Source organism: Kwoniella shandongensis, chromosome 4 (genome assembly GCF_008629635.2).
Source record: "Kwoniella shandongensis chromosome 4, complete sequence".
Lineage (NCBI taxonomy): Eukaryota > Fungi > Basidiomycota > Tremellomycetes > Tremellales > Cryptococcaceae > Kwoniella > Kwoniella shandongensis.
The window spans coordinates 1,516,299-1,535,125 of NC_089290.1; the positions used below are offsets into that span (position 1 = coordinate 1,516,299).

At 51.3% G+C, this 18,827-nt stretch overlaps 4 protein-coding genes across 4 annotated transcripts; 3 read left to right on the forward strand and 1 right to left on the reverse strand.

The window, feature by feature from the left end:
* Nucleotides 1-144: 144 nt before the first annotated feature.
* CI109_102590 (calcium/proton exchanger) lies at nt 145-5,372 on the forward strand (the record flags this gene model as incomplete). Its single annotated transcript, XM_032006309.1, has 9 exons — nt 145-438; nt 745-1,755; nt 1,817-3,490; nt 3,546-3,743; nt 3,806-4,577; nt 4,639-4,786; nt 4,847-4,963; nt 5,035-5,148; nt 5,231-5,372. The coding sequence occupies 9 exons, from the start codon at nt 145-147 to the stop codon at nt 5,370-5,372; spliced, it is 4,470 nt and encodes a 1,489-aa protein (XP_031859330.1).
* A 1,621-nt stretch (nt 5,373-6,993) lies between these two features.
* Nucleotides 6,994-9,034, forward strand: CI109_102591 (uncharacterized protein; the record flags this gene model as incomplete). Its single annotated transcript, XM_032006310.1, has 3 exons — nt 6,994-7,745; nt 7,799-8,917; nt 8,983-9,034. 3 exons carry the CDS (start codon nt 6,994-6,996, stop codon nt 9,032-9,034), a joined length of 1,923 nt encoding a protein of 640 aa, XP_031859331.1.
* Nucleotides 9,035-9,652: 618 nt separating this feature from the next.
* CI109_102592 (uncharacterized protein) lies at nt 9,653-11,858 on the reverse strand (the record flags this gene model as incomplete). Its single annotated transcript, XM_032006311.1, has 5 exons — nt 9,653-9,658; nt 9,734-9,946; nt 10,010-10,123; nt 10,184-10,306; nt 10,368-11,858. The coding sequence occupies 5 exons, from the start codon at nt 11,856-11,858 to the stop codon at nt 9,653-9,655; spliced, it is 1,947 nt and encodes a 648-aa protein (XP_031859332.1).
* A 713-nt stretch (nt 11,859-12,571) lies between these two features.
* On the forward strand, nt 12,572-18,239 carry CI109_102593 (uncharacterized protein; the record flags this gene model as incomplete). The annotated part of the gene is made up of 16 exons (XM_032006312.1): nt 12,572-12,862; nt 12,927-13,471; nt 13,525-13,547; nt 13,609-13,634; nt 13,687-14,065; nt 14,131-14,306; nt 14,368-15,377; nt 15,428-16,382; nt 16,456-16,556; nt 16,610-16,715; nt 16,773-17,015; nt 17,073-17,227; nt 17,287-17,553; nt 17,613-17,746; nt 17,830-17,996; nt 18,081-18,239. The coding sequence occupies 16 exons, from the start codon at nt 12,572-12,574 to the stop codon at nt 18,237-18,239; spliced, it is 4,737 nt and encodes a 1,578-aa protein (XP_031859333.1).
* Nucleotides 18,240-18,827: the final 588 nt, after the last annotated feature.

Genomic DNA, 18,827 nt, shown 5'->3' on the forward strand with positions numbered 1-18,827 from the left:
ATTTCTCCTTTCTCATCGTTAGACGATATATCGAATTAGAGCTCGGCCACACGAGAAGTCCATTCTCAATCCCATTTTTGATCTATAGCATATCACATCGTACCATCAACACCGATACAGACATCATCACATTCGCAGGGCAGTATGTCCCAACCCTCAACCAACGAGTCTGACTCAGGTCCCGAGTCTGCTTCATCGCCAACACCAACCATTCGCAATCCCTCTTCTTCCCCCCTCGCCGCCCCAAGCGCATCACAAGTCTTCGCAGATATGATCAAATCCTCCGCCGATGCACCTTCAACGCCTGGAGCAGGACCTAGCGATGGTGGAGCGGGCTTGGAGGCCCCGGAGATGTCAAGGACGGGGAGCGCGACTCTGCAACAGCAGGAATTGGGCAAGGGTAGACCATCCAGAGGCGACGGTACCAATAATGAATCGGTGAGTCTACCAATACCATAACAAACACAAACACAAGAGTCGGTGGGCAGTGGGGAGCACATGTCAATGCCTGAGGCAGTCCCAGTTGGGTTGTGAAAGTGTATTTCGTGTAAGGGTGGTGGCTGTCGCGCTCTAGTCGTGCGGTTTCACCCTTCGAATGGCTTTCTATTCACTTCGCTTCACATGCTCGCTTATATCCCCCTAGCCCCCCCTGACATCATCTTCTTCCCTCTATCATCTGCTTCTTTGTCTCTACACCAACCGAAAATATAGCGGGCGCCAACACAATCTGACATGCCTTCTCAGTCACAACAACCTTCGTCCTCACTGGCGCCGACCCCAACCCCTGCTTCCCCAACCTCCCAATTCCGATCACCCCTTTCCCCTGGCCGAGCATCATCGATACACTCCTTCACCACTGCGACCGAGGACGATGAATATTACGACTATGCTGCGGGTCCTCAAACTGCCGGCGCGACCGAATCGACCCCTCGAGGAAGTGGTGGTCTCGCCGGTAGTCAAAGAGGACCTCCTCATACTGGCTTTGGAAGCAGTTTCGGTTCTCCAAACGCGTTCTTCAATCCGCAGACGAACAATAACGGTAGTATGCCACGACCAGCGAGACAGACTAGGTACAACACCAGCACAGCTCATCCGGCGAGTCATCCTGTCAACTTTCAATCGGTTCCCAGCGGATCGATGTCACGGTCAGCTTCTCGTGCAAGGCCGCCACTGATCTCTCGAGACAGTGCTGGAATTCTGAGAGCGCGTGGGGAAGACGATGATGATTTGAGAGATCGAGGTGCGGAACTCATCAAGGAGAGGCAGAGGGAACGCAAAGCTCGTCGTAAGAGACACCAGCTGGAGCAAGAACAACGGCGTCTTGCTGGAGAATCAGACGGAATCACACCCGAAAGTAGTGCGCCTCCCACAGGGATGCCAGGAGACACCTTCCTTTCTCAACAAGGTCGAGGGACCGCTCGATCAGTCTCTCGATCGCGTCATGCGAGTGCTGATCGTCGAAGATATGCGAGCGAGACCGGCGGTTATTTCCCCTATCACGGTACAGACGGCTCGGCAACACCTCGAGAAGGTGGCTTGAGCCCTCGAGAAGAATTCAGAGCGCCGTCAATCTACTCGAGTACAGCAGATGATGATGAGGATGACGCGACTCAAAGCTTAGTAGGGGAGATTGTACAGGATGTTGTGGAGGAGGAAACCGGAGGCGACCGGGATGACGATGAAGAAGACGAGGAGGACGAGGAAGGCGAGGGTGGTGGCGATGATGAAGGAGTGACTCTCCGAGACCGACAAGATGTAAGTGATTGTGTCTGCGCTTCTGGGCTTGTCCTGGTACTCATTGATAATATATCCTTAGGCTATCAACATCGAGCATCCCTTTGGTCTGCCAATCTGGAAACCCGCTCTTTACCGAAAGTCCCGATCAGTCACTCGAAATGCCGAGTCCGCGCTCCACGCCATACCGTCGGCCGCAGCGCAGCGACATCTTCTCCCTGGCAATATCCTTTGGGTAATCCTATTTGGCTGGTGGCTTGCCCTTGCGTGCTTCGGCGTCGCTCTGCTTGTCAGCGGCGCAGAAGTCCTCGGTGGAGGTCGAGGCGGATACGGCAAGACTCTTCGAGGTTTGGCATGGTATATCGGGTGGCCATTCGGTAAATATGTTGAGGGTGAAGGCGCGCCTGAAGAAGAGCACGAGGAAGATGGCGACACTGAGCAGGGAAATGGTGGCCTCGGATACGGCACATGGGAGAACGGCAATGGATCGCCCAGAGGGAGGAGCGAGAGACATCGACATCCGTCAGACGGGTCTTCCTCAAACGTTACAGTACGAAACGCTCGAGGCGAATCCATATCTCACGACTACGCACTACCGGATGACCCACGACCGCAACTTGGCGCGACCACGCCCTCGACAAGCACCATTCGCCCAGGGGATCACGATCGTCGCGAAACAACAGTATCGTTTGCGCCCGAGGTACAAGTGAAGGCGAATAGTACCCTACGTGGGTACACACCCAACGGCAAAGCAAAGCCGGACGAACGAGCCCCTCTGCTTGGTACTAAGTCCAGCAGTGGAGGTGGAAGCGGATTCCGAAGACCGAGAAATAAACGTGCCAAGTTCCTTGGGCGTCTTATATATTGGCCCGGCTTCTTCCTCATCGTTGCGCCGTCAATGCTGTTCGTTTGTGTACTGTGTTGGGGCTTTGTCATCACCATTCCTATGGCGAAGTTGACATGGGAATTGCTCACTCTGTTGTGGGCTCGACCTCTCGAAATCAACTTCCGCTCGGCTCCTAAAGTTCCCGTCCCTACTCCATCCCCTCATGGATCGCCTCAGAGCGGGGAAGGCTCAGGATCGACCACATTAGCGGGCGATGGATCTCCTTCCGGTTTCACCATGCGACGAGCACACTTGACAGCTGGTCAAGTTGCACCTACTTCTGGACCAAAGTCTACAGTCTTACTTTGTACCTATCGAGCTGTCGGCTTACAGTACTACAAGTATACTGTTGGCGGTGTTAACATCCTTTTCATCAACCTACTCCCTCTCGTCTTCTTCACCATCATCGACGGTCTGCTGCTTCTCCCGGCCGTCGAACGCAAAGAACATCATGGACTTCCCATTACACCGCTGTTGCGCTTCCTTACATCTCAAGCCCTCATCTTTGTGCTCGCCTTGGCCTCAGTCATTCCTTTGTCCTACTTCATCGGTATGGCTGTCGCATCCATCTCTGCTCAGTCGAGTATTGGGATGGGAGCAGTCATCAACGCGACTTTCGGTTCGATCATTGAAATCATCCTATACGGCATTGCCTTGACTCAAGGAAAAGGACGTCTGGTCGAGGGGTCCATCGTTGGTAGTATCTTGGCAGGAGTGCTTCTAATGCCTGGCGCCAGTATGTGCTCTGGAGCTTTCAAGAGGAAAGAGCAGAAGTTCAATGCGAAGAGTGCGGGAGTCACCAGTACCATGTTGATCATGGCTATTATCGGCACTCTTACTCCTACAATGTTTTACCAAACATACGGAACGGTAAGCTGGTCTCTACCAGAGAGACCTGTGAGTCTTCGCTGACGAGTGTTCATAGTTCGAGTTACACTGCGAAGGCTGCCCTGACCCAACGCAGGACAGTCCCGGCATGAGTCCTTTGCCCAATGGGCTCCATACAAATGACGCGTGGATGTGCAACCACTGCCACTACGAGCATCCGAATCCGGAAATCGATCCTTTCTACCAAGAAAACGTGAAGACGCTCATGTACTGTTGTGCCGCGATCCTTCTCTTCGTGAGTCGGTCTGGATATACATGCCCCGAGGAGTCAGCTCATAAGGTGATCATCCCTTGCAGTCATACCTCATTGGTCTTTGGTTCTCACTCCGAACACACGCTGCGCAGATCTGGCAGAATCCTCAACAGCTCATGAAATCTGATGATGCTGCTGGCGCGATCGGAGCGGGCCACCCTGCGGTTAAGGCGACTTTGGCGCAACGTATCACCCCTGGCGCGGTGATGCAACATGTCCTGCCTATGCACACACAAGGCCAAAACCTCAAATCAACGACAGCTAGCCCAGCACAACCTTCTCGAAGCGGATCACCTAGGATCAGTACTTTCCGTCTTCCTGGTCACCCCAGTTCACTACGAAACCCCATGGCTGAGGCTCCAGAAGCAGAGGGCGAGGCTTTGGGCTTGGGACCTGAATCCGCAAGAACAACAAGCGCAAACTTCAACCTTCCAGCTGGATACACGCCATTCCTCGAATCAGTTGACAGGGATGTGAAGTCGGCTTCTTCGCACCTCACTCCGATGCGACTTCCGTCAACTTTGACTACCGAAGACTTCACTCGAGCAGTAGCAGTGGCAACGGTCAGTGCCCTGAGGCATCAGGGATCGATCATCGGTGCTGGGTCGCAGACTGGATCTGCGCAAAAAGCAAGGGCTATCCCGAACGACACGTCTGGAGCAGGTGCGGGACACATTGGAACGCTTAAACCTGCTGCTGCTGTCGCTGGGGACGACGAAGAGGAAGAGGGTGGCGGTCATGATGCGCCAAGCTGGACAAGAGGAGTCAGTGCTGGAGTCTTGTTGGGATGTACATTGCTGTATGCCATCATTGCGGGTGAGTTGTCGATACATGAACAGTGTCGAATTGAGGTTGACTTGAATCTCTGACTTCGCAGAGATCCTTGTCGACGTTGTCGATGTCGTTCTCCAGGGATCTGGTATCGATGAGAAGTTCTTGGGGTTGACGCTGTTCGCCTTGGTTCCTAACACCACCGAGTTCATGAACGCCATGTCGTTCGCCCTGAATGGTAACATTGCGTTGAGGTGAGCTCGCATTGTACCTGTGTCAAATGCATGATGCTGATATACTCTTCCTTGGTGCAGTATGGAGATCGGTTCGGCGTATGCGCTTCAAGTGTGTCTCCTGCAGATTCCAGCCATGGTCGCATTCAGCGCCTTCTGGAAGCCTGAGAAGATGGGAGATATTGTCGATACATTCACGTGAGTGGTCTGTCTGGTATCACAACATCGTGCATGGAATACAGCTGATCTTTGGACGTGCTTCTCATTAGACTGATCTTCCCTCGTTGGGATGTCATTGCGATCATCTTATCGATCTTCCTGCTCACTTATACGTATATCGAAGCGAGGAGTAATTACCACAGAGGATCGATTTTGGTTCTAGCGTGAGTTCATGCGTCGTACTCGCAAGGAGTGCAGGCGAAATCTGCAGGCTTACTGTGAACTGACCACGGGACGCTCCTCTAGCTATGTTGTCCTTATCATGGGTTTCTACTACGCGCCTCCCAGGAATCAAAATGATACGGACGCAGGTATGGTCCTGGGACCGGATAGTATGGAGACTGTGAAAGCTGGCTTTGGTACGACTTTGACAAAGCTATGGGCGTAGGTGCGGAAGGCGGTAACTGTGACTCACTGAGGTGTTGAGGTGAGGGATATGAGATCTGGGGAAGGAAACGACGTGTATATCTGATTATTTTGTTGATACATTTTTTCTGTTCAGTTCGCTTTTGTGTGTTTGGTGTAAATGTGATGTGATGTGATGATCTTGATGACTACCAGTACAAGTGCAATGTCTTGTCAACGAAACCATCCGTGCAGTACAAGTAATGATTGAAATTACTTGACCCAAGAAGCCACTATTGCTTTGCTAACAGTACCCATGTACATGGAGATCTCCGAGTTTTGACGATCTTTGTCACATGATCCCACCCAACCGGCCGTCGATCATTTACTGCTAAGCAGAAGGCAGTTACTGCGGATGTGCCACTTTTGTCATCTGTTATTCGTCAGAATGTGGGGCTTCCAGTCAACCCTAGATTCAGGGAAACCACTTTTGGACCGACAACAAGAGGTCTGTTTGGTGATTGTGAGCGAGGAGGCGAACTGTACAGGGGGAGAGGGGTGCTCCCGTCCTCGTTTTGCCCTGGATGGAGGGAAGAAGAAGAAGATCGCCGAACGAGAGAGGGTATGAGTACGAGTACGAATATCGCACCGACCATGTTAGAGCGATTTACTACCCAGGATGGTGTGGAGACAAAAACCCGGGTATCCGCGCTTTACCATACTAGTAGAAGTATGTCGTATCATCGCACCATCCCTCCGTGTTTGAATGGGAGTAAGGAACGAGAACATGAACGATAATGCATATGGTGGATTGGTCACGATCGATGTCTGTTATATAGCATTCTCAACTATCATTGCTAATGACCATTCAACTTGCCTTTGAAGTACCCCCCTCCACCCCAGTACCACCCAAACTAACGGCGACAATTAGTACTCCTCGGACCCACTCGTAACCGGTTAGTACTACTAATCTCATCCCCGCAATCTCAAATCCCTATATCGGATCCCACCTTGACTCGTCACAACCCATCTCATCCCTCTATATCTATCTATCTATCAATCAATCAATCAATCTTCCCGAGCAAACGCGAATTGTGATACTGTCCATTCGAAACAGCCTCACATCTCACACAGCAAAGCGACTTTTGGTTCCAGATTTAACTAAACCCTCGACTGTCTTGGCATTTATCATTCACTTGCTTGAAGCACTGATTTGCCGTCGACATCACCACTACGTACTTTACGTAGTTTATATCGCTTTTCCCACGCAACACCGCCAACGCAACGCATCATTTCATTTGCGGTGTTGCTTGCATCGACTTGTAGAATATCGATATAAGTCGGACAGCAAGTGTATAGATACGGTCGTCAAAGGATCCCATCACATCAATCAATCGGTGACATCACTTAACGCACACACACACACCGGCGGGGAAAGACGATCACCGGAACACCACTACACGACACACCGCTCACCCGGACACCCCACAACGACACAATAAGCCCTCACTCTTCATCCAGCTGATAGCAAAGTGCAGACGAACAGCGTGCAACTATCGATACATTGATCATCCCTAGATCCACTCGTAGCAAGGCCAAGGCCAAGTCCAAGCCACCGCATCGCATCTTATCGCGTCTCCACCTGCACTCCTGCCGCCGGTACAATGTCCCTTGGCGCTTCACCCACTGCTCCCTCTTTGCTCATTCCACCCAATCCCGCATTCTCAGCACCCGACGTTCACCCTCGTGGTGGGATTCTGATCAACGTGCATCGCGGCTCTGAACCCAGCCACCATTCATTCCCTGTCGAATCAAGCTCTTCTTCATCCTTCGGCAATGCTTCCACTAGACGGATTTCCGAACCCAACTCACCCGTCACTCCCATCTCTGCGACTTTCGGAGCAGGAGCAGGAGCAGGAGGAGAAGCGCAACAGAACGTTGGTACGACGTCGCCCTTCCCTTCACCAGGCTTGGGAATGAGTCCCAAACCTCCCAAAATCAGATTCGCACCCTTACCCGATCCGCGTCGACCTCGAAGTCTAAGTACCGGAAGGAACATTGCTTGGACAACAACGATCGGTGAAGATGGTCAAGAGGGAAGACAGTACGAGATCAAAGGGATGGACCGTGATGACGATTCAGCTCTTCTTGATAGTGAAGGCATTGGACCCGACGACGAAAACGATATGGCAGTGGAGGACGAGGAGGATGACGAAGACGGTGATGAAGATGGGGAAAGTGGGGGACATAAGAGAGGTAGAAGTTGGAGTAAGACAATGGGAAGTAGTTGGAAAGGAACTAAAAAGCTACTGAGCGGCAAGAACCCAGTTACCAAAGAGAAGGAAGAGGAGAGTTCCTATGGGACAAACGGTGCTCCACTGAAGAAGAGCGTTAGTACAGGAGGGTTTATCGGATCGTGAGTAGGCTCTCTTCTTGCCATTAGGCTCAGCTAACCCGTCTTGCCTGCAGATCACCATTCCGATGGACGGTCGAAACAGAACGTCGGAAAAGCATGCAGGGACCCCCACCCGCATCGGTCTCTTCCATGCTGTCTGCTCGTCGACCTGAACCTACCGCCTCTTCCTCGCTGTCCTCCCTTGCACCTACCTCCCCTGGCCATCGTCGTAACTCTTCGCTAGAACCGACCACGACGTCCAGTGCACTGGGCTCGTCGCCAACTCCTGTCAAGATGCTGAACGGTCGAGTATACGGATCACGTCGAGCGTCCGAAGCTGCAGAAAGGGAGAAGGTACGACTACAGAGAATGGAACCTGCTTTCGTGGAATGGGGCAGTGCTGGTGTTGGCGCCTCACTCGAGTCCAGTGGTAGTAGGGGAGCAGACCCGACTGTACGTAAGAGTGGTGGGTTCCTGGGCGACGAAGACGATGGTGGTGGGATGGCATGGGTGAAGAGGAGGAGGGAAGAACGTAAGAAGAAAGAACAAGAAGAGAGGGAGAAGAAGTTGTTGGAAGAACGTCAACTGAGCGAGGCGGAATCAGCGACCGAGATCTCACCCACAGACGGGGGAGCGGGTCTATCCTCGAGTCACAGTTCGACGTCTTCGCTCGATCTCAGCCGTGGCGGTGATGGGACCAAACCAGACTTGGAGATCAACACGACTCTCAAGACACCCGCCATCGCCACTTCTGAGCTCCCTCCAACACCGATCATCCACGTATCGGAATCGTCACCAGTGGTTTCAACCCGCATGACTATGTCGTCGGACGATGTATCTTCTGCGAAAGGTGTCCCGGTCGGTTCCGTCATGAGACGAGATCAACCGTCCGACGAACTTCCTCCTACACCGGTATCTGCAGTCTCTGCGAAAGTGGTAGAGGAGAACGATACGGGTCATGTTGTCCAAGCCATGCGAATCCCTTCCGATGCAACGAGAAAGGGCCCACAGACGATTAGTCGAGGTCCGGGAGGAGCGGGCGGGATCGGAAGGGACATATTTGGGGACGAGGATGTCAGTCCAACACGAAGACAAACGAGTGTTAGTGACGACGAGGACGATGATGAGGATGAGGACGATGAGGATGATGGTGATTTCGAAGACGATGAAGAAGAGGAAGAGGATGCGGTCAGGTGAGTTGCATGCCAAGAAACTCCGTTATGGATTAGATGACTGACTGTATGACCTCTCTTCCTAGGACCACATCCTCTGCCGCTGGTGTCGAGGTCATTAGTCGGCACAAGAACTAGGCGAAAAGTAATCCCAACGACATGATCCTTACCTTGCCTCATCGTCAAGTGGGACAAGCTCTTGTAAACTAAAACCATACGTTCTACGTTCAAATTGTTGGAAAATGTCTCAACCAGAACTACTACCTATCTTCATTAGGTGTGATCGCTGTACGAACTCGGTAGTATGCGTGTAGTAGTATCTGAATAACCCCGAAGTCCGATTGTCCTTGTCTGTTCTGATGTCCTATATCTATGGTTGGAAGTCGAAGTGAAAGGAAAATTTGGTTCTCGAAGCGCTCGATTACTCTTGGTTCTGTATGTCAGTTGTCAGTTGTCATTATTGTCAATTCAGTTGTTAAACGAAATTATATTGTTGAATGTGCTAGGAAATGCAAACGCTGTCGATTGAAACGATCGCCCATTTGCGGATTGAGCGGTGGAATGGAACCAAGAAACGTTTTCTTGCATTGTCATTACAGATAACTAAATATGGTATTGTTCTGTCTCTGTCCGATCCCATTCGTTCTAGCCCTAGCCCTAGCCCTAGCCCTAGCCCTAGCCTGGCCTATATCCTTTCCAGTCACTCGTACCGATCTTTTTCGTCGACCCAATCGTTACTCGGATAGAGAACAGTCCTTAAGCCTGTACAAAGCAAGACAACGATGGCCGATGTCAGCGAGATAGAACATCACACGAGACATGAGGACCACCACTCACATGACCGTCAAACTCGTAATCAATACCTTGACCCTTGATGTTCTTCTTCCTCTGTGACTCCTTCTTCTTCAACTTCTTGTCCGCCTTTACTTGCTCTTCGTCCGTTCGGGGTTTGTCATGCTTCATCTTCTCGACTCGTGCTCGGGGCACTTTTCGGAACTTCTTGTTGGCGCCGACCCACAATTGAGGGTGGACCTGGTCAAGGGGGACGACCTAGGTGAACAACGGGTATAGTTTAGCTTGGGTTGTTTCTATCATGCAAGAAACATAACACACCTGACACTTGAGGAGATGGCCCATCAACAGATAGTTGTTCATGGTCTCAGCAACGATCTCAGCAACTGATACGGAAGGCATCTCGATATAAGCGTAGTGTTTTGATGCACCGGTCTAAGCGAAAGTTGATCAGCAATCTGCTCGGGACACGCTGATCAGGAAAAGTCTACTCACCTTGCGGTTTCTGGCAAGTCGGACTCGAGAGACGTCACCGAATTGAGAAAAGTACTCCTTCATTTGCTCTTCGTAGAAACCGTGGGGTATCCTGCCGAGGAAAAGCGTACCCTTAGGCTCGTCCTATAACCGAACGATCGTCAATGACAACTCAACATGAGGTAAAGTCTGCTAGTCGGCTCACCTTCTTTCTTGAAGCCTTCTTCAATCGTGCTTGGACACTCTTGTCGTCTTTGGCGACTGAAGGCAATGTGGACATGTCGATCTTTCGGCCAGCCTCAGCAACGGCGAGGTCCTCAGCGTCTGACTCGTCGTCGGAGGAATCACCCTCGCCATCAGAAGATGAAAACCCGTGGATGTAGGACGCGTCGTCCTCGTCGTCGTCAGAACCGGCAACATCCTCGACCGTGTCGACCACAGCCTTGGTAGCCTTGCCGGCAGTCTTCGCAGCGGCCTTCTTGCCAGACTCGATGGTGGCGCCGAGCTCGGGGATCGCTGACTTGGCCTTCTTCACGGAAGGTTCAGCGGCGGCGACAGCGTCCTTGGCCTTGCGTTTGCCAGTCTCCTTGGCCTCCTCAACGACCTGCTTTCCCTTCTTACCCGCTTGCTTCTTGCCCTCCTCAACAACCTCCTCAGCTTTCTTAGCAACTTCCTTTCCCTTCTTGCCAGCCTGTTTCTTGCCCTCCTCGACAACTTCGCCAGCCTTGTCCGCAAGTTGTTTGCCTTTCTTGCCAGCTTGCTTCTTGCCATCCTCGACGACCTGCTCTGCCTTCTCAACCACTTGCTTTCCCTTCTTTCCCGCTTGCTTCTTGCCGTCCTCAACCACTGCCTTGGCCTTATCTTGAACCTTCTTTGCGTCTCCACCTAAATCCGCCGTTAATCCACTTGCTTCTCCAAACTTGGAGACGACCTCACCCATAACTTCTGACACCTTGCCGGCGACATCTCCAACGACCTTTTTGACAGTCTCTTCCGCCTGTGTCATAAAGTCCTCGGCCTTCTTCCTGTTCTTGGGGTCTTTGGCAGCCTTCTCTACTTCGGAAGCGCCTTCTACAACCTTTGCTTGAGCAGCGGCAGCGGCTTTGGCAGCCTTCCCCTTGAGAGGTTTGGCAGCCTCAACAGCTTTCTCGACCTCGGGTTGAACCACGGCGGTAGCAGCGTCGATGTTCTCCTTGGCAGCCTTAGCAGCCTTGGTTGCTTTTCCCTTCGCTGCCTTGACGTCGACACCGGTCTTGCCCTCGATGGTAGACTCGACCGCTGCTCCAGCATCCTTTGCAGCTTTGGCGGCCTTACCCTTGAGGGGCTTAGCAGCTTCAGTAACCTTGTCTGAAGCAGCGATGGCGGCATCGGTAGCAGCCTCCACAGCCTTTCCCTTTGCTGCCTTTCCCTTCTTCTTCAACGCGGGGACGTCGACGTTCTCCTCGATCACTTGACTAACGGGAGCGGGGGTGTTACCATCGTCGAAGATGAGATCACCAGCGACATCGACGGCATCAGAGACGGTTTGAATCAGATCGGTAGCGGCTTGTTTGACGGTTTGTAAAGGCGAGTCGGTGGCAGATTCGACGACGGACTTTCCCTTGGATTTGGGTTTAGGAGTGGTAGAAGCGGATTTTGATTTCTTCGTACTTGGCTCAGCAGCCGATGAAGGGGCGGAACGTTTCTTGGCGGGCATAGTGAGTCGTTTCGGGACAGAAGATTATAGCTGTGGGATGTAATTGATCTCTCCCTTGTCTAGATGGTAAGAGAGTGATATGATACGTAGATGGAACGAATCAAGATGTCAAAAGAGGAATGTTGATGTCAATACAGGTCAGGTGCAAATTTGTGTGTACTGTGGGAGTGGAGCTCGCTCGTTCTGAATACTTTTGAGTTGTTACCGAAACGCGAGATCTGATGACGTCGAAAGTTGGCTTGATACAATATCATAGCTTAGCAAAACCTTATACATCCTAATTGGAATTGATTCCGCTAATGAGACAACCTTAAATGGTTTCCTAATAAGTTACAGTATCATTGATATTGTCCTTTTCCTGGTCGGTGTAGCGGTCAAAGCCGAACGCCGAAGTCGGCCCGCTTTGCAACTACAGTTATTTGCCATCACGCCAGAATTAACTTTATCAAAGAGAAGCACATCGATCAACTATTATCTCAAGCAACTTTCTTCGTTTCCCGCACAGTTGTGCCATAGTATAGCGTTGTAGCTTTTCTTGTTTCGAGATTGACAACACAACACGGCATCGACGACTCGAGACCGTTGTTCTGCTTTCTTTCGTCGACAAAAGCCGCAAACGACCAACCGCTGGTGATTTGTCATCATCTCTCGTGACCAACTGCAACCCCCCTTTCCCGGCTCAGTGCAGGTATCCACGCGTTGCGCTCGAGAGTATGAGTCTCGCCGCCTCCCAGACGGCTTTCAAGGCTTTCCTGGCCACGAAGAAGACTGAGGGCTTTGCCTGTTCGTGGCCGATCCCGATCGTCTCTCGCCAACGAGATCTTGATCTCACTCAGTGCTTCGAACATGCTTTCCTCCTCCCTGTTCCTTTACTCTTCACCATCATCTTAGCTTCGGCTCAGATTTTCAGCATATCTCATAGGCTGAGGAAGGATCCCGAAGATGGTGGCGTTCGATGGATCACACGAACGAAGAGAGGGGAGAAAATATCAGCTCTCAAACTTGTGAGTCGTCGGTCAGTGCGTTACGGTCGGGGTATCGGCTAACTTTGTACGATTCAACTCCCAGCATCTTCTTGGAGTGTCGGCACTCTTTTCACTAGTATCCTTGGGTCTCTCCATCGTTATCATCCGACATGACTACCTATCTACCGTACACTATGGTCTTCTATGCGTTACGCTGCTTGTGTTCGCCCTCCTCACTAATTACAATCACCATACTTCCCGTCGATCGTCCTCGATCATACTGCTTTTCTGGCCGGCATACCTGATCGTCACCGCCATCCGTCTCCGAACTATGATCGTCACCGGTGAACTCGGCTCCCACCTAACCAAATCAAAATCCGGTCGAATCTTCTTGGCGAGGGAAACCTTCTGGTTTGCCAGTATCGCCGTCGGGTTAATTGATTTCGTCTTCGAGTTGTACTCTCCTGAGAAGAGGTGGAGGAAATGGAAAGCACCATGGACTAAAGAGGGAAAGATTGCGTTAGAGGAAGATGAGGACGAGGAAAGTGAGGACGGAGTGGACGGTCTAGATGGAGAAGGTGCAGTTCCTGGTAAGAACGAGCACGGAGAGACTGAGAGTCCAGTGACTACCGCCAATATCTACGAACAGTGAGTAGCTAGTCTGTCATTCATTGTCACATTCACTGACCATTTACATTCAGGTTGACTTTCTCATATCTCACTCGTACGTAAAACAACATCTGACGATCGTTGCAATGTAAGCTGATTTGAACACCAACTATCAGCGTTATTGTCCCTGGGCACGCGAAAGGTATTTGGCTTTATCCGTGCGGGTTGTCTAACATGTACTGACCCGCTCCTAGTTCCTTGGTGAAGAAGACATGTGGGCTCTCCCTAGCAACGACTCTGCCGAGGCCCTCTCCCATCGTCTGCAAAACACATGGCAACATGAGGTCGACTCTGTCAAGTCCGGCAAGAAGAAGAAGCCTTCCCTCACGCTAGCCATCTTCAAGGCATATGGTTTCCCCTACTTTGTGGCGGGCTTGATGAAGGCCCTCTATGATCTTCTCAGTTTCCTCCAACCTCAATTGCTGCGATTGCTCCTGGCATTCGTGTCGAGTTACGGGACGGATAACCCTATGCCTCCTGTCACTGGATTTGCGATCAGTATCTTGTTCTTTGTCAGCGCCAATGTGGCAACAGCTGTCTTACATCAGTATTTCCAAAAGTGTTTCACCACCAGTAAGTACTCCGGCTCCCCGAAATCGAATATTTCGGTGGCAGCAAATAAGCTGACAAGCAAATAGCTATGCGTATCCGAGGAGGCTTGGTCACCCTGATCTACCACAAGAGTTTAGTCCTCGGTAACGGCGAGAAGGCCGGCAGAACCACAGGTGATATTGTCAACCTTCAAAGTGTTGATGCTGTAAGAATCGCCGATGTCACTCAGTATGGCCACATCGCCTGGTCTGGTCCTTTCCAGGTTAGTTATACCTTCTCGCCAAGAATGACCCCTACTGACCGATTTCGGCTTCGAACAACAGATCTGCCTTGCATTCGTCTCTTTATACAGGCTTGTTGGCTGGCAAGCATTCATGGGAGTAGCTGTGATGGTTGTCAGCTTGCCCCTTAACACCCTCATTACCCGACTCAACAAGCGTTTCCAGCGACAGATGATGAAGATCAAGGACAAGCGAACCCGAACAATGAACGAGATCCTTAACAACATTAAATCGATCAAGCTGTATGGCTGGGAAAAAGCGTTCACGAAGAAGATCTACGACATCAGGAACAGCGAAGAACTCCGAATGTTGCGAAAGATCAGTATCGTCATGTCGGGCAGCAACTTCATCTGGCAGAGCACTCCCTTCCTGGTCGCCTTCTCTACATTTGCTTCATTCGTAATCACCAGCGATCGACCCCTTACCAGCGAAATCATCTTCCCAGCCATCTCGCTCTTCCAGCTCCTCAGTTTCCCGATGGCGATGTTTGCTCAAGTTCTCAACAGTATTATCGAAGCCACGGTCTCGTTACACCGTGTGGAAGATTTCCTTGCAGCCGACGAGCTGGACGAAAACGCACGAACTCATATTCGAGCAGCCGATGACCCGACTGGCGGCCCACGAAGTGGAGAGAGCGTGGTTTCTATTAAAGGGGGAGAGTTCCGATGGTTGGAGAACTCCGCGGAGCCGATTCTGCAGGATATCGACCTCGAAGTCACCAAAGGAGAGCTTCTTGCTGTCATCGGTCGTGTTGGTGACGGTAAATCGTCATTGCTTGGTGCTATTCTCGGTGAAATGACCCGTTCCGATGGCTCTGTCACCGTCCGCGGTGAGGTCGCATACTTTTCCCAGAACTCGTGGATTCTTTCTGCCACAGTACGAGATAACATCATCTTTGGACATCGATTCGACCCGGCTTTCTATGAACAAGTCCTTGACGCATGTGCCTTGAGACCGGATCTTGCTGTGCTGCCCAATGGCCACATGACCGAGGTTGGTGAGAAGGGTGTCTCTCTATCCGGTGGACAGAAAGCTCGTATTTGTTTGGCTAGGTGAGTAACTGAGGTGTATGTTACGCTCCTCCACTCATATTTCATTACAGAGCCGTCTACTCGCGTGCCGACCTTTACCTTTTGGACGACCCGCTCGCCGCCGTGGACTCGCATGTTGGTCGTCATATCTTCGATAAGGTCATCGGGCCGAATGGTCTCTTGAAGGGCAAGGCTCGAATCCTTTGCACAAACGCCGTCACTTTCCTTCCTCAAGCGGACCAGATCGTCATGCTTCGTCGAGGCATCATCCTCGAGCGTGGTACATACGACGATGCAATGAGCAATTCTACATCAGAGCTGTACAAGCTCATCACCGGTCTTGGCAAGCAATCAGCTAAAGGCGGAGACGAATCGGACGGATCTGCGACCCCTACTATTATCGAGGACCCAAGTGATATCGACGACGAGCTGTCCGAGGAGATCGAAGATGTCGACTCGCTCAGAAAGCGCAAGAACTTCCGTCGAATGAGCACGGCATTGATGCGAAGATCTTCGGTCGTCTCAATCCGACAGGCTAAAAGAGAGGCTATTCGTGATCTCCGGGAGAGCGCGAAACCCAAAGAGCACTCCGAGAAGGGAAGTGTCAAGCGGGATGTCTACAAGGAGTACATCAATGCGGCGTCCAAGACCGGTTTCGCTATCTTCCTTTTGGCGATGATGGCTGCTCAGGGTCTCGGTATCACAAGCAACTTTGTTCTCCGTTCGTGGGCCGGCAAAAACACCGAAGCAGGCGGGAACACCAAAGTTAGCACTTATCTTCTCATCTATGGTATCACCGGCCTCTCCGGTAGTCTGCTCAACGTCCTTTCATTTGCGACCCTCAGACTCGTCTGTGCGCTCAAGGCTAGTAGACACTTGCATGACGGATCCTTCGGCGCTTTGATGCGAAGTCCATTGTCATTCTTCGAGCTCACTCCTACCGGAAGAATCTTGAACCTTTTCTCCCGAGACATCTTCGTGATCGACGAGGTGCTCATCAGTACCTTTACCGGACTTTTCCGTACGGTATGTGGTGTCGTGTCGCCCCTGCAACCAATAGTCAACTCGCTAATGAATTGTAATCTTTCTGAAATCGCAGGGAACTTCTGTCTTAGGTGTAATTGTCGTCATTGCTTTTGGAGCTCCTGCGGTCCTCCTCCTGTTCATCCCATTGGGCTTCGTATACACTTGGGTGATGCGGTGAGTTTGGATTGTAAGAGAATATTAGTAGGACACTGATCGTAAATTCTCAGATTCTACTTGGCTTCCTCCCGAGAGCTAAAGCGACTCGACTCGATCTCCCGATCACCGATCTTCTCGTTCTTCGGCGAGACTCTGTCCGGTCTTTCGGTCATCCGAGTGAGTCTGCACTTCTTGAGACAGGTGACCTGTGACTAATTGCCTCATACCCACCAGGGCTACGGACAAAGCGCACGCTTCATCGCTAACAACGAAGCTCGTGTCGACCGTAACCAAGCTTGTTACTTCCCAGCAATGATCATCAATCGATGGTTGGCAGTCCGACTGGAATTCCTCGGAAGTTGTCTGATGTTCTCTACATCTCTCGCATCTGTGATCGTGTTGGTGTCGTCAAACAACATTGATGCGGGTATGGTCGGTCTGTTGATGTCTTATACCATCACCGTCACTGGTTCTCTGGTATGTCACCTCACACGACTCGGAGAGCGAAAGGTTATGCTGACGGTGATGCTGTAGAACTGGCTCGTGCGAAGTGCTTCGGAGGTCGAGCAGAACATTGTTTCGGTGGAGCGAGTCTTGGGTTACACCAAGCTTCCATCAGAAGCGGCACAATACGTTCCCGACAAGCAGCCATCTTCCTCTTGGCCTGATCACGGTTCTATCGAGTTTGAGTGAGTGAAGAGTTGTTCTTTCACAAATTTCTTTAAACAAACCTTACTTTGCCAAACAGTAACTTCTCGATGCGATACCGGCCAGAACTCGACCTCGTCCTCAAGAACGTGTCGGTCAAGATCAACGGCGGTGAACGAGTCGGTGTTTGTGGACGAACGGGTGCAGGCAAGTCATCCCTGACTCTGGCGTTGTTCCGTATTCTCGAGGCGGCGGGTGGGAGGATCTTGATTGATGGTGTCGATATCTCCACGATCGGGTTGCACGACTTGAGGAGCGTCGTGTCGATTATTCCTCAAGACCCGCAGTTGTTCGAAGGAAGCTTAAGGTGAGCTGATCTATGAGACCACGTGTCGATCCTCAGCTGACGCCGGCTCCGCTCGACAGGACCAACGTTGACCCCACAAATGCATCATCCGATGCGGACATCTGGCAGGCTCTGACGCAGTCGCATCTCAAGGAACACGTCATGAACAACATGGGCGGCACACTCGATGCAGAAATTGCAGAGGGAGGAAGCAGTGAGTGGTAGCTACATAAACCTGCTCAAACCCTTTCCTCGCACAGCCGAGACCACACTGATATTCCTCGTCCTCGCTCGCAGATTTGAGTGCCGGACAAAGGCAATTGTTGTGCTTTGCCCGAGCCTTGTTGAGGAAGACCAAGCTCTTGGTATTGGACGAAGCGACCAGTTCGATCGACTTGGAGACGGATGAGGCGGTTCAGCAGATCTTAAGAGGGTCTGATTTCAAGGGCGTCACGACCATCACTGTGGGTATTCCGATCTCTTCTATATGAGGTGTTGCGGTCACATGGGTAGAGCCTTGGCTGATGTTGGGTTCGCACCACTTGCAGATCGCGCACCGACTCAATACTATTATGGACAGTGATCGTGTGCTTGTTATGTCCCAAGGTGAAGTGGCGGAATACGACACCCCTGCTGCACTGTTAGAAAAGCCTGATTCGACTTTCTACTCGCTCGTGAACGAGGCGGGATTGTCAGAATCGAAATGAACAATGGTCATCTGGAGAATGTAGCTATATAAAGTAGGGATCATAATCCGGAATGCATGTCGTTTTGAGATGCTACACGGTATGACCTGATGTATCGCAGCTGCAATCGTCCATCAGAAGTACACTCGGCGAGATAGATGTTCTATAGAGTGTATGCTGTCGTGTGGAAAATCGTCGTTGACGGAAAACAGCGTATTGTCGAGCAAGGGTACGGAATAGGCCTAACAGTACACGATTTCTGACAACCGGGAGGAGAAAGTCTTTATTGAACGGGAAACATACAGGTAGGAGATGATGTGCATGTAAGATCTTGCGCTGCAGACTTATCTAAGAGACGGATGTCGCGAATCGTATAAAAAATATGTGAGGGCCTGTTCGTCGACAAATGTGAAAAATGGTCTGTCCCAAAACCGCGTACTGAAGCAAGGACACGAAACAGGACAAAACAGTACGCGTTTTTTGTCGACGTTAGAACATCGAGGGAATACAGCCTTATTACACCACTCATATATGTTAGAGCTGAACAGGACGTTCTTGCTCGCTCTGCAGTCATCCTTGCAAGGTTGATTTAGCAACACAGACCTTTGG